Below are 14287 nucleotides of genomic sequence, written 5' to 3' on the forward strand. Positions count from 1 at the left end.
CCCGCAAAGAAAAAGCAAAACACTCCTATTTATTCCGCCCTCTGGTGGTCAAGGGGGCGGAGAGTTCTCACGCAATCTTATGACTTTTAGATTTTGATTTCTTTTCTTCCAAATCATACTGAAACATCACCTGTGAACAAAAATGAAGACGTAATGTGCCTGTTATCTTAAACGAAACTTTATTTCACTGAATGGTCTTTGACACTTTCCTATTTCTTACATGTATAGTGAAACTAGAATGGTTTTAAGATACATAAACACAAAGCTAGAATTACACCAACCATTGTTTATCTCCATTTCTTCATTGCTTTTTAGAGCTATTCTAAATTTTCACAACCACGTGTGTGCACTGGGTAATAGACTGTTACAGAAGCAAATTTTAGCCATAAGACTTGTCAGTAAAAACAAAGCAAGTAGATACCTGATATACAGACAGGCTTCGTTCCACATTCACTAACTGCATTTTCATCAAGCATAATAATAAACTGACATTTTTTTTTTTTCAACATAAGATTATTTCAATTCATTGGAGCACTGTCAGAATAAACAGACTGTCAGCTATAATGTGGAATGGTGTCTTCAACTACAATATGTGGAATGTAGTGGTGATAACATGGTATTGTGACACTGAGCTTCTTTCCAAAGTGGTGGAATGGCCTTCTCCAAATTGCACCTTCAAAGTAGACCTGATTATTTTTGAGGCGATCATTCACACCAGCCATCTTTAAAACAGTAGAGAGATGCACCTGGGTTAAAAACTTGCATCAAGATTTAGCTTTTAAAGTTTGTCTGGGCTAACTCGTTTTCTCTGAAATATCTAACAACAAGCAGATGCTGCCACCTTAATGAAAGCAGAGGCTGCAAGAGAAAGCCAGGCACAGATTCTTTTTTTGGAGGGAGAAAACAACCGCTTTAAGAGGAATATTTTGCAAGCAGGGTTGATACAGTGTGGTAAGACATTTTTCAATTAACATCAATAAAAGGTTACTTTAGGTTTTACATACAGATGATAGTCAATCTTGCAAAATACATGGAACCACATTTACGCACATACAATTTCCATTGTACTGATAAGCAGCACCTGAACAGTGAGTAAAACTACAATGACAATCCATACTTAGTTAAAAAAAAAAAAATAAAGGAGCACTGCTTTTTAAAAAGCCTAATGATGTGGAATGTCTGAACAAATCTAACATGACAATTTAAGGGGTCCCTTAAAACTTTGAAACTGTGAATTTGTGAACATGATCGAGGAGCATTACACCAAGATGTCAGTGTCACAATACAGCCTGCCTCCTTTCTGTATGAGCCCACAGCAGAATTGCAGTTAGTTGAATACAGGATTGTACGTGTGTCTGGAAATTCAAACACAAAACTGTTTTGGGTTGTGAAGCAAATGGAACGCCTACCATCACAGTGTTTGGTGGAAATCAACTGCCAGTTCAATTACCATACAATATAGCCTGTAAATATCATGAGGAATCACAAATAAGAAAGTAACAAAAAAAAAGGGGGATGAAAAATGCACAACAAACTAGCTGGGACAAAGGGATTTGGAAGGACGATTAGAATTCACAACACCCCCCTCCCCCCCAGACCATACACACAAACCTTTCACTTCCTTTCACACTTGCTCACTCACTACATACAGACATACACACAAAGCCGACAAAAACAACAGCAACATGGACTCACTAATCAATACAACATGTTTCCACAAAGTGACTGAATCTGCTAACTGAAAATTACCCTGTCACCTCACAGTGAACTGAGAGGGGTGAACTAGTTGGTCAGGAGCAATTCAGGCTGCTTGTCATACAGAAGTGGGAGGAGCTGATGGAGTGGAGGGGGATGTATATAAGCTGTCTGTGTTTAAGATAAGAGTGTAGGTGGATTAACAGTGCAATTCCATTAGTTTTCCCCGTCTCCAGTCTCTCCCTCATCTGCCTGGTTTTCTGATGTCCACAGCTGGGAACAGAGAAAAACATTTACATTATGAATCACTGTAAATAATACTTCTGGATCAGTCAAAGGCAAAAACAGCATGGGGCTTTAAACTCACAGTCAGGTTGTCCCTTAGTAGTTGCATGATCAGGGTGCTGTCTTTGTAAGAATCCTCGTTCAAAGTGTCAAGTTCAGCAATGGCTTCATCAAATGCCTGAAATACAAACATTCAACATGTATTTTAACTTGCATCATCTAGCAGCATCCTCTAAATACTGTTTGGTAAGGAGAAAGAAATGTCAAACTTGTTTAAAAAAGACTGACATTTATCTTATCTAGTCAGCCCTTTGAAATAAATCCTTAAATGTTCTTACGATGTGCACAAATACTTCAATATACCAATCAGTTAAACTTTAAATGATTTTAAAAACAACATGTCTTTAGGCTTTGGGACATACCGTCTTAGCCAGGCTGCAGGCCCTGTCCGGGTTGTTGAGGATTTCATAGTAGAAGACTGAGAAGTTGAGGGCCAGGCCAAGCCGGATAGGGTGTGTTGGCTGCATCTCCCCCTTGCTAATGTCAAAAGCTTGCTGGTAAGCCTGCTGGGAGTTGTCCACTGTATCTGTAGGCAGAAGCAGATTAACACAACAAAATTATTGTCACTATTTAGAACACATTTTAAAGCAGTGTTAATTGATTTTTTGGCCACTTGGGGGCAGTAGAACAAGCAAACATCAATGACATACTGCATTATGCCCTCATACTTAAAATGGCATATGCATTGTCAAACAGTAGCCTATTATGCATCAAGCAGACATGGAGCAACACTAGTATCAATTCAGAGTTATGCATCTATCAACCTGGCAAATATAAGTCCAATGTTAATTTCCTTCTAGCTCTGTTAGAGTCTTCACTATGTCCCTGAGATAAATATATTGCTCTTTAAGAGCCAAACGCTCCACTGTGTTCACTTGATAGAAGCCAACTTTGTACGTCTGCGATTTGGTCGAGAGCAGGTGACCTGCCACCTGTTTATCAGAGGGGGGCGGTTTTTAAAAGAAAATGTTGTTACTATTAAAAAGCTGCCTAGTGGTGCTGACAACCACAGTGACAGGGGGTGATTGTGAACCAAAATAATTCCATTTAGGGCCATCACACCTAAAAATGATCCAAAAGATGCCACACAGAGCTGAGGGGAACTGCAGAGATGCTCTTTGGGCTTGTCACCTTAAGCGACCCCTTTCACACTACAAATAGTTATCTGACCAACCGTTTATTTGTTAATGCACTTCTGAGCACATTATTTTAAAGCTTAAAGCTATAATGTAAAAAGTGTCCACACTCACCCTTCTTAGCATCCCCAGATGCAACCTCAGACAGGTATCTATAATAGTCGCCTTTCATTTTCAGATAGAACACCTTGCTTTCAGCAGCAGTTGCGTTGGTAATGAGGAAGTTGTCCAGTAGCCCCTGAAAACAATAATTGAGTTATAATCAGGAAAATGACACAAAAGCAATGTTTTCACAAGTGTAAGAACTACAAAAGTTTTTTTTATAATCCAAAAGGAATTAGAAACTCTTACCAGCACATCATGGCAGATGTCTTCCAGCTCACGTTCAATCTTCTCCCGGTATTCGCGTGCCATCTGCTGTTTTTTGTCATTGCCCTCAGTCTTCTGCTCGATGCTGGAGATGACGCGCCAGGATGAGCGGCGTGCTCCTACCACATTCTTGTAGGCAACAGAGAGTAGGTTGCGCTCCTCATTTGACAGCTCTGCACCTTGCTCCGTCACTGACTTCATGGCTGCAGCCATGTCATCATAGCGCTCAGCCTGCTCAGCAAGCTTGGCCTTCTGTACCAGGTCGTTCTTATCCATTTTCTAGACTGAAGAAAAGAAAATCCAATATTAAAAGTTATTATGTGTAGTTTATTTAATACACAAGAATGTTTCACAATATTCATGACATTGTTCATTCGTTATACGTAACTGTGCACCGAACTCTGTCTCATGATCGGATTTTTGTTTCACTTTGACAGACTAGGTCTTTAAGTCCAGGAAACCACTGGATTCAACGTGAAATAAGCATTGCGAACTGGGCCCTTTGGCAAGTGGGTCAACCATACACATCACTGGCTAAGTTTAGCGGCTAACGTTAGCTCGTTGATAGCGTTCTCCAACCCTGTTCTCGTCCTTACCATTCTTAACCTGTTTTTGACGGAATAGAACTGAATCCAGTTCGTGAACAGCCTTAACAGCTGTCACAATGTGATATGAAATAAGCAGATATGTTTCACTGGCTCGTTTAATGTTGTTTGAACCGACATTTGCTGCACCTCCCAAAGCGTTCCCGGGTCAGGTTTTAATGCCCTCCTCCCGTAATGTTGCGAGCAGCGCTAGCGCGATGATACGTTTCGCTAGGTGATATCAACGCTAACTTGTAAAATACGATCAATCCGTTCCATTGTTTGTATTGCTTTTATTAACTTGGACGGACTGCCTCGATTAGATAACGACACTGCAACTAATCTGTGGTATTTATGATATCGCAAAGCAGGTGGAGTGGCTAACTGTTAGCTAGCTACCGTCGTGTAATGTACCGTTACCGCTATCTAACGGTACATTCGTTAGCTAGGCCAGCAAAAGCAACAACTGGCTTTCACGGATAAACCACCGTAGGGGTGTTGGCAATCAACATCTGCAATATTTATAATCGACAAAAAGGGATGTCTTTTATTGTGGGGTATTAAGTGCGTGTTTTATTCATTTTCAACAGCTGTACCACGGCCCGCCCAGGCTGACGAGCCTGTCAGAACAAAGTGTCATGGAATCCGACCGTCGGTTAGCTCGTTGGCTAGCATTAGCTGCACCGTTAGCTGTACCGTTATCTAGCATTAGTTGCTAGCCAGCGAGCTAAACGCCTAGCCTTTCACAAATCCAGCTAGCCTGCTACGTTAGCTTGATGGCTTCTCAACAGGATTCAACCGGACACGATGAAACAGCCATTCTAACATTGAGGAACGAATGAATGCATACCACTACAATGCGCTGTACGTTAATGTGATATCGTTACACTTACAATATTGGCGACTTTTAATCCTGCTTTTTTTTTCTCTCTGGACGATTCAGCCTCCGTCCTCCGTCTCGCTCAGCGTTCAGGGCAGTACCACTTCCGCTACACTGGCACTTGTGTTTCCTCTTTTTTTTTTTTCGCCACACATCTGCCTTACGTAATGCGAGCACTGCTCGTATGTTAAATAAAGATAAATATAATAGCTAAACTTAAAATGCGGGTTTTCAAAACCAGGGCTAGTATGTGTGCTTACCTCACATTGTCATAATCTAACGGGGTTACAAAAAGGACCATACCACCACTTTCACAGCAGCCCTGTTTACTCAGATTGAGAAGGTTAACGTTACATTAGGGGTGTATAATCAGTTTTGATTGAGGCAATCAATGCGTATTGATCTAGTTGCTGATTCCTGTGCGCTGTGACTTCCTGTTTAATTTACTTAGAGTAAAAATTATTCAGCTTTTTTTTTCTTTTTTTTTGCAAGACTGGACGCACCAGTACATTTGTGCTGCATTAGAGCTGTCTGCACCATTCAATCACGTTACATAAATATAAGAACAATTGTGGCCAAGAAACCAAAGACTTACAGTGGTCATCTTTGTATGAATTCATCTCATCAGGAAAGTGTGGCGCTTGAATGTGTAAGAAAGCCGCTCTCACTTTCAATCTTTCACAGCAAGGTCAAAGGTCAAGGTTGGAATATACAGGGGTAGGCCTACCTCTGGAAGTAGCAGGGCTTTAGTGTTTTGTTCCAACTGGTTTAGATGTTTGTCAGTGCAGAAGGGTTGGGCCTGACACACCAGTTGATGAGTGGTTTCTGTAATCATTACATATGACTGCGGCACATGCATCAGAAATGGTAAAACTTTTGTTTGTGCAGTCCAAAACTGAAAGATATTCAATTTTCACATCTTCAAACAACACCTATTTATTTACATTTGAGAAGCTGGAGCCAGACATTTGACATTAAAGACGTGAACTGTTTATCGAAACTGTGATTTGAATGGGCCATATGTGAATGCATGCAGAGTGGTTGCATTTTCTCATCACAGAGAGGAAGTATGACCAAGACGTCATCGCTGATGACTGATGACAGCACGTGGGAGAAATGACACTCAGTACAACAATCACAAGTGGTCATCCAGATCTTTCATTGTGGTGAATGAACGCACCACAATAATTCACCATAAACCAACAGTCACAACTTCACACATATCCACTGCAGTATGTTGGTAACAAAACAAAAAAAGACACGTCGTCATTGTTCACATCATTCAGATTACTTTATTCATAGTCATCTTCCAAGGAAGTGTTTTTCCAAAGTGTCATAATCTGTTGTTCTTGTCTTCCACAGCCTCTGGGTCTGAATCAGAGCTGGTGCTCAGTGCTGTCCTATGTAGTGGCTCAGGAGATCGTTTCTCAGGTGTGCTGATTGTGGAACATACCAAGTTTCACTAGGTCGGAGGTAATGTTACTTTAACAATGACATGGTGTGGGGTTATATATTTTAAATGAAGGAATGTGCAGTAATGTTGTATAATCATGTAAAATGGAAGATTATTGAGGTAATTAGCACTTGGTTGGTGGAGAAGGCGTCTGGCCACCAAGGCTTGTGAGAGTCAGTCTGGGATAGGCTGTAAACCAAAAAAGGTTTTTTTTTTTTTTTTTGGCTGCGGACAAGTTTTTGAACCTCAGTCTTTGTTGCAACTTTTTTTGTTTCAGGAATAGTTTATTTTCCAGATGTAGCGTTAAGACACAGAACATACAATGTTGTTCGTCTATGTCGTATTAAAGAGGAGAGGTACAAGTGTTACGTTCAGACTTAAGAAAATAGGCTACATTGTCTAATAGAAAACTGAATTACTGTTAAATACATTTTTATAACTGTTTAACTGTTTGGACACTGTAGATACAGCTGCACGTTCTTAAAGTAAGCTACTCAAACTCATTAATGACAAACCGATTAAAGATCCCCCCACCTGTATTCAAGGTAGTAAAATGGCACCTATTATTACCAAACATTATACGTTACATCCACATGCTGAATATTGGGCCGGGATTGCTTCCGAACTGTTTGTGATGTCACAAATCACGCTTGTGGGCCTACCTCCTCAGCTGCGGTCCAACGATGGAGGACTCAATGTGTTCCCCGAAAGTGAACAAAAAAAAACTTGACTGACCGAAGCAAGATACAAACCAAAACAGGAGGAGAAACAACACGTGTTAACAGAGACGATTCTATATATCATTTTATAGCATTTTTATATTTGGAGACCTTTCCAAGTATTTCATTCACCATCTTTATTCAAATATTGTAATCTGTAAATACACCATGCCCCCTCCCCATGCGTGCTGCCATTGTTGTGTGACATCAGACAAGCGCTCCCTTGTGAAGTCGGGGTAGATGAATCTGCCCTGAGATTAAGACTTTGAGTAGCATTCCATTGGACGTCGTCTGGAAGCAAGTTGGACATTTTTGAGTTCTGAGTATTCTGGATTGCAGCATAAACGTTCTCAATGAGCACAAAGAAAATGTACACTTTGAACGATTAATGTGAAAACAGCCCTCTAGTGTCATGTCATTCTGCACAACGAAGCTCAAACATTCAGCTCAGGATTAAGAAGAAAACAGCACTTTTGGCTGCAGGGAGAATTTAAGGAACAAAGATTCCTGCTTCTTCAGGACCAGTCCCCTCTGATTCAGGAACACCCCTCTCTTAAATAGACATATTGCATTAAATGCTGTTATTATGGAAGCATTTGAATTGAAGTGTTAAGCTGAAAAGGGGACTTTTCTAAAATATTTCTCTGTCCATTTCAGTGCTTGCTTTGGCAATTTATTTCATAAATCACTCATTTTTTCCCCATGAATTACTGGAATCCAGACCACTCTGTTTTTCCAATAACAACATTCTTTTGTCAGACACCAACATTTAAAAAAAACAGCATTCTTACATTTACTTCATGATTGTCTCATGTATTTCTTTGTGCTCATTATGATCTGCTCATCATGAACAGTCACTTTTCCCCCTCAAAAATGCAGTATATTATCCTTAGAGTCACTGAGAGCCACATAAACACAGCACGGATTGAGTTAAAGTTTGTTTCCTTTTCTCACTCAGAAGTATTCTGGCAGCTTAATAAAAAGTGGATGGAAAATTTTCCTGCTCACATGTAGCTCAGATCCCAACCTAGCAGACGGTACTCTCCTCTCTCACCAGCAGACAGAAGACACAATGATGCAACTGAGGACTTTAATCTTCACATATGTTATTCTCCCATGGATCCTGTCTTCTGCAGCAAAGGATGAATTCATGGAAGCGAGAAAACCCAAGGTAAAAATATTCTTTGGGATTTATATACTGTGCAAATGAGCAGTTGGAGGAAGTGCATAGTAGCCTTCAGCTGCGAGGACAAGTAAAGCTTTAATGAAGATTTCTATTCATGTTTTTTCAAACAGCCAGGCGTTGTAACCTATCCAGACTATGAAGAACCAGCCACAGATGCAGCGGGGGATCCAAAAGCTGATGGTAAGGTTTGTTTTAACAGATAAATAGTTTTCAACAACTGTTTCAAAGCTGATTATGCAACACTTGCTGAGGCATTCTTCCACATTTTTGTGAATGTAGCTAAAGCCCATATTATGTAATAATGGGGCTGATCAAGTGTCCTCATCTTGCCTGTGTGTAGTGCATTTCATGCAGCATAGCCACATCATCGAGACCAATTAGTCGATGTGTCTAAAAGACAAATAAGAAGAAAAAAGTTTTTCTTTAAATTCAAGTCGACGAAACAACATTGTGATTTTTTCAGAGCTGCCGACTTGTCTGCTGTGTGTTTGCCTGAGTGGATCCGTTTACTGTGAGGAGGTGTCCCCTGAAATGTCAGCTGTCCCAGCACTGCCAAAGGAAACGGCATACCTCTACGCACGTTTCAACAAAATCACAAGAATACGCAACAGCGACTTTGCGGACATGGGTACAGAAAATCCGTTATAACCGTCAACTTATCCTCCTCTTCACTGAATGTCATCTTTTAATCGCCCTCCCTTTGTTTTTTTATACCCAGCCCCATTAAGAAGAATTGACCTCAGTGGGAATCTCATCTCTGAGATTGAAGATGGAGCTTTTTCAAAACTTCCCGATCTCGAGGAGCTCATTCTTGCAGAAAACAAACTGACTAGACTTCCCATCATGCCCACCAAACTAGTGACATTTAATGCTAATTTCAACAAGCTAAAAACCCAGGGTGTAAAGGCAACTGCTTTTAAGGTAAGTCAGCAGGCGAGCCCATCAAGCTCTGCTTAAAATGTTGCAGACATTATGTACTTTGCATGCGTTTTGATTGCGCAAGCAGCCCGATGCAAAATATTGGTCTTTTGGCGTTGCAGAAACTTACGAGACTGTCGTATCTGTACCTTGGAAACAATGAACTCACAGCAGTGCCCCAACTTCCAGAGTCCCTTAATGTTGTGCACCTGCAAGTGAGTTCATCTTCTATTTACTGCAATCACAACAATTAGTCAGAGAAGCTCTGTAGGAGCAATTAGAATTCTGCCTGCTGAGCCAGCAGTATCTGCCTGACAGGCCAATTTGGTGTCCTTGGAGTGATCTCTATTGTCTGTTTTGCAGAACAACAAGATCTCAACTATAACAGATGAGACATTCTGCAAAGGTAACACCAGTTACTACATCCGGACCAACTTGTACCAGGTGAGACTGGACGGGAATCCCATCCAGCTTTCGAAGCACCCCAACAGCTTCATTTGTCTGGAGACTCTCCCTATTGGATGGTACAACTGAAGTGACCAAAGCATGCATTTGTCAGAGGTAAACCTTGGAGCAGAAGTTCTTTTGAAAACTGATAGTAAAAATAACAAATACAAAATAGAGTTCTTAAGTTAGATTTTATCTTCTCAAATTGACCCACAGTCCAACACCTCTTTACACATATTACATAATTACATTTCTTGTGTCTTATCAAATGCTTTCTGCCAATATTAACGCATCTGTGCAAAATCATCCATGATATCTGTAAATAAAAAGAAGCTTTGTGTTTTTTTTCCTCTTTTTTTTTACAATATGGCTGAGATTGTTTTATCTTGGTTTAACAGAACATCAACACAGACTCTTTGTTAAATCAATATCAGACTGTTGTTGAGATCATTTCATTGTTCACAGTGATATTATTACTGCTAATGCTTGTTAAACTGTAGATCATATTAACAATAAAACCTGCATGTTGGAAGCTATTTCTCCATCAGCTCTTCACTCTTGACTCCTTAAAAACATTTATAAATGTGATATGGTTGTTGTAACCCAATAACGTGCTATGAAGTCCATTCCAGACAAGAATTAATCCAAGAATGTGTCCTTGGACGACACTTGTAAAGTCCACATTGTATCAGCCTGTCATTCACTTGGCTGCAGGCTCGTGAGCTTTCAAACCCTCTGTTATCTTCTGCTGGTACTCCCGTTCTGATTGTTTTCTCCGGTAGACATCATCTGGAAAGCCAAAAACAATATTAGGAGACATTAATGAGACCCTCAGGCAGTTTTGATGGTAGACTGCTAATAAGACTACATTGTAAATGGCTTATCAACTATAGAACAAAAGGGAAAAGTGTAATGAATAACATTAATGATGACTCTGTTCAATACAACAGTGTGAAAGTGAGCCAACATGCACAATAGTTCTTTCTCCACAGCAGACAACTTGGCCTGTCTTAGCTGGAGAAGAACAGGTGTAATCAATAACATTAACGACAACTGCATTCCATTTAAGGGAGACAGTTCCAGGATACTGGCTCACTGGGACACACAGGCTGTGTTCAAGACTGCCAACCCAAGTCTTTTTCAAAAATTTTTGGCTTCTCCAAATTGTATCCAGATAGATTTTAGGAAGTCTGGACAGCAACAAAAACACATGAAATGCAATTTTTGCAAATCATATCCAAACCACATTTGGAGTCAGTTTGAAATGTGATTCAAATCACACTTCTACACATTTCAACGACAACGTCAAATCCAGAGAAAAGTAAATGCATAAGAGACTCTGTGGAGTCGCACTGAAATAAACTGTCTGCTCCAAGGATTCTTTGGGTGAGATGACTGGTCATGCCTCCATGTTGGAAAGCCGCATAACCGTGCAGATATGTCGCTTGATCTTTCAAATCTGCTTTCAGAAAGAAATCAGATTTGTCTGCTGTGTGAACATAGCCACAGTGGAAAATCAACTTCCACTTGTAAAATACAACATTTTCACCAGTGAAAAGATGTTTAGGTTATCCTGTAAAGATTGATCAAGGTTGGAAGAAGTGTGTCACTGTAAAAAAAATATATATAAAACAAGGAAACTGACTTACAAGCTGAGGAATAAAACTAGAAATGGGAGGGAACTGTTTTAGCCCTACGTGACCTCAGAATACTGAGGGATCAAATGTGCAGGGCAGGTTTTTTTTTTTTTTTTTTTAAACACAAGAGGAGTTTAATCCTTTTAGTTCTCCTAAAATGATGCATTTGGGCACATCTGGAATGAAGGGATGTGGATTCAGTGAGAGTAGAAACATGTTTGGGTTCTTTTTCTTCACAAATCTTTTGAATGATCGAGTGATACCTACTCTCTACAGGTGTAGCTACAAACATATCAGTGAATACAAGTACTAATTTTGATGACTTATACTCTTTGTTCTACATAGTGCTTCAGATACACTACATTTAGGCATAAAATATTGTTCTAGATTAGGAATTATTTCTCAGCTGTTAATACAAGTTGCTTTGAAGACTCATGCAAACATTTCACATACAGAGAATCTGATCAGAACATTAAGGTAAAACTTACAGAAACAGAATTTTGAATTCAAAAATATTTTTACATTGTAAACTGCTAATCAGAGTGTTTCTCCACCAACACTACCACTGGAAATGTGTATATTAATATTTTCTCAGGTTTCTGTAATCATATAATCATTCCACCAATGACTTACTGGTGTTGAGACAACATAACCCACTACATGCAGTAAATTTAAAGATGTTTTTCAATATGGAAAGTTTTTTCCTCAATAGACTTGAGGGTCTAAGGACAGAAGTTGTAATTTTCTGTACAGATTGTAAAGCCATTGAAAGCAATGTGATTGTGATTTTGGACTAAATAAATACAACTGATTTGTTCTGATTTATGCAGGTCTGGAAATCACAGATGGTGATACCAAAAGAATCATTCCCCAAAGGATAAGTTCATCCAAAAATGAATTCAGTCATTATATTCTCATTCTCATGACAATGTAAAGAAGTGTGAGGTTTCATAGTCCACAAAACATCTATGGAGCTTCGTGGCAAAAGCAGCTCCAGTAAAGATTTTGGCTTTAAAAACAGGGTTTAAATAACTTATTTTTTAATCATTTTGGGATCTTGGGGCCAAAGACTTGGATTTCACCTAACGAGCTGCATGTTGCCATTTTAGGTCTATGATGTTTAGACCTTTTAAAACAAGTCCCCATCTACTTTGGTTACTAAGCAGAATTCTGTTGCAGTGTTTTTACAAAGTGAAATTTTCCAGCTGCATGAGTAGACGACAACTGAATTACAGACGTCCTAAATCAAAATATATCGTGCCACTTATTTACGACACATTGTACTCCAGCAGTCTGACCCGTCCAACTGTACTGTGTTCACTTAAAATAGCCTGTTCTTCCATCTTTCGCTTTTTCCATATTTCCTAATGACAGTGGAGCAGACTCAGCAGAGGAGAGGAGAGAAGAGGAGAGGAGAGGAGGCTGCATTGGACGAAACTTTGAGGACATACTTGAAAGGTCAATGAGGGTGCTGTGTCCCTAATCTGAATCCTGGCACAGTCCAATCATCCTGCCCACATTAAATGACGCTGCTTGCCGGACAGGAAATACTTACAAGCAAGTCAGATTTTTACTTGAGGCAAATCATAGAACTGTCTGCTCTTACTTTGAAGGTTTGGGGCTAACTGTTAGCAGCAAGTTTTTAACCGTTGCTAGCAAACTCTCAACAGATAACCCCCCCCCCCAATGCTATCGTGAGCTGACGACTAACATAGTTTTACCATTAAATAAAAAAAGAACAGTTGTGTCATTTAAACTCACAAAACGTCTCTCTTCCTATCCTCACGTTGATCATAATCCACTCCATGACGCCTCCGATGCAAAAGAAGATGGGAAGGAACCTGTATGTCCCGAGACGACGTTTACCCGGGACAAAGCTGAGGAAATTTCTTAAGATTTGACTCCTACGAAACATCACGGCGAACAGACATACAACGGCCGTGTGTCAATAAACAGTCCGGGGAAGTTCTTGAAATAGGATGTTTCGAGGATAGCATGGACCCTCTACATGTCCTTTACAAACGTTATGACAGCATGGATGTCAGGGGTGCGCTCGTTTCTCTACCTGGTACCAAGCAAATGAGCGGAGATGTCTGGGATATAGTGAAGAACCTTGGCCGCGTTACGTTAGAGATAAAAACGAACGCACCCATCACGAGTCGTAACTTCCGGTTGTGTTTACAGTATATAAGCGTTGTTTGTCAGGCACATATCTGCTTTTAGGTATGTTTGTAGTCAAAATCCTGCGGCTGTCTAGATTGTTCTCCACTAACATGCAAACCAGAGGGTGCAGCACGTCTCTGAAGAACAGAGTGACACTTCCCCTCTGTCATGCTGGTGTCAATTCTGTGCAGGTGCAGGCAAAACACCACCACCATGTTTTACTGTGGCTTTGAAACTCTGTGGTGTCACTCTCTCTGTGTGTCTCCTTAAACACACCCTTCTGTTACTGCCATAACCCTAATCCTAAATAGGACTTTTTTCCCCCTCCTAGTCATCCATTGTGAAATTCTGGCATTTCTCGCCTCACCACAAGTGTTGGACCTTGTTTACCTAATTGAGAAGTAGTTTGAAAACTGTTACTCTTCCTTTAAGATCAATGCAAGACTTGAACTTGCTTTTCTATCTGTCAGGGAACTCAGCTTGATGTATTGATATTCTGATGGTTTGGTCACATTGGGTCAGCCGAATCGTGCTTTGGATGCCACTAATCCGGTTTCTACAAAGTGTTTTCAAGTTAGACACACTGTGCTCATAGAAACCTTTTGTCTAGCTGAGAAGAACAATTTGGCTTGTTCAATTAAATTGTATTAAATCTTTACAGCACCAGGAAAAAAAAAAAACTTACTTAATGTGGTTACTAAATAGCACCTGACCTTGAATCCAGTTAGTATCAACTGATTTGGTAGAGACAAAAG

The 14287-nt window shown here is 40.0% G+C and overlaps 3 protein-coding genes across 6 annotated transcripts; 1 reads left to right on the forward strand and 2 right to left on the reverse strand.

Moving 5' to 3' along the window:
• Positions 1 to 158: 158 nt before the first annotated feature.
• On the reverse strand, positions 159 to 5174 carry LOC115585356 (14-3-3 protein beta/alpha-1-like). The gene is made up of 6 exons (XM_030423675.1): positions 5023 to 5174; positions 3528 to 3829; positions 3291 to 3414; positions 2403 to 2566; positions 2063 to 2158; positions 159 to 1968 (listed from the first exon to the last, which is right to left on the reverse strand). Exons 2-6 carry the CDS (start codon positions 3819 to 3821, stop codon positions 1912 to 1914), a joined length of 735 nt encoding a protein of 244 aa, XP_030279535.1. The 5' UTR covers positions 3822 to 3829; positions 5023 to 5174; the 3' UTR covers positions 159 to 1911.
• On the forward strand, positions 4293 to 10257 carry ognb (osteoglycin, paralog b). Of its 4 annotated transcripts, none has more exons than XM_030423671.1 (9): positions 4293 to 4993; positions 6070 to 6175; positions 6372 to 6440; positions 8140 to 8352; positions 8478 to 8547; positions 8831 to 8995; positions 9086 to 9288; positions 9408 to 9500; positions 9649 to 10257. In XM_030423671.1, exons 2-9 carry the CDS (start codon positions 6107 to 6109, stop codon positions 9817 to 9819), a joined length of 1053 nt encoding a protein of 350 aa, XP_030279531.1. In that variant the 5' UTR covers positions 4293 to 4993; positions 6070 to 6106; the 3' UTR covers positions 9820 to 10257. The 4 variants fall into 4 exon arrangements, with proteins under 4 accessions (XP_030279531.1, XP_030279532.1, XP_030279534.1 ...); XM_030423672.1 differs by lacking the exon at positions 4293 to 4993 and adding an exon at positions 5115 to 5658; XM_030423674.1 differs by lacking the exon at positions 4293 to 4993 and having other exon boundaries at positions 6098 to 6175; positions 6372 to 6482; positions 8239 to 8352.
• Positions 9905 to 13461, reverse strand: uqcc5 (ubiquinol-cytochrome c reductase complex assembly factor 5). The gene is made up of 2 exons (XM_030423676.1): positions 13131 to 13461; positions 9905 to 10521 (listed from the first exon to the last, which is right to left on the reverse strand). Exons 1-2 carry the CDS (start codon positions 13282 to 13284, stop codon positions 10433 to 10435), a joined length of 243 nt encoding a protein of 80 aa, XP_030279536.1. The 5' UTR covers positions 13285 to 13461; the 3' UTR covers positions 9905 to 10432.
• Between the last annotated feature and the right edge of the window lie 826 nt (positions 13462 to 14287).

The sequence above is a fragment of the Sparus aurata genome, chromosome 7 (assembly GCF_900880675.1).
Source record: "Sparus aurata chromosome 7, fSpaAur1.1, whole genome shotgun sequence".
NCBI lineage: Eukaryota > Metazoa > Chordata > Actinopteri > Spariformes > Sparidae > Sparus > Sparus aurata.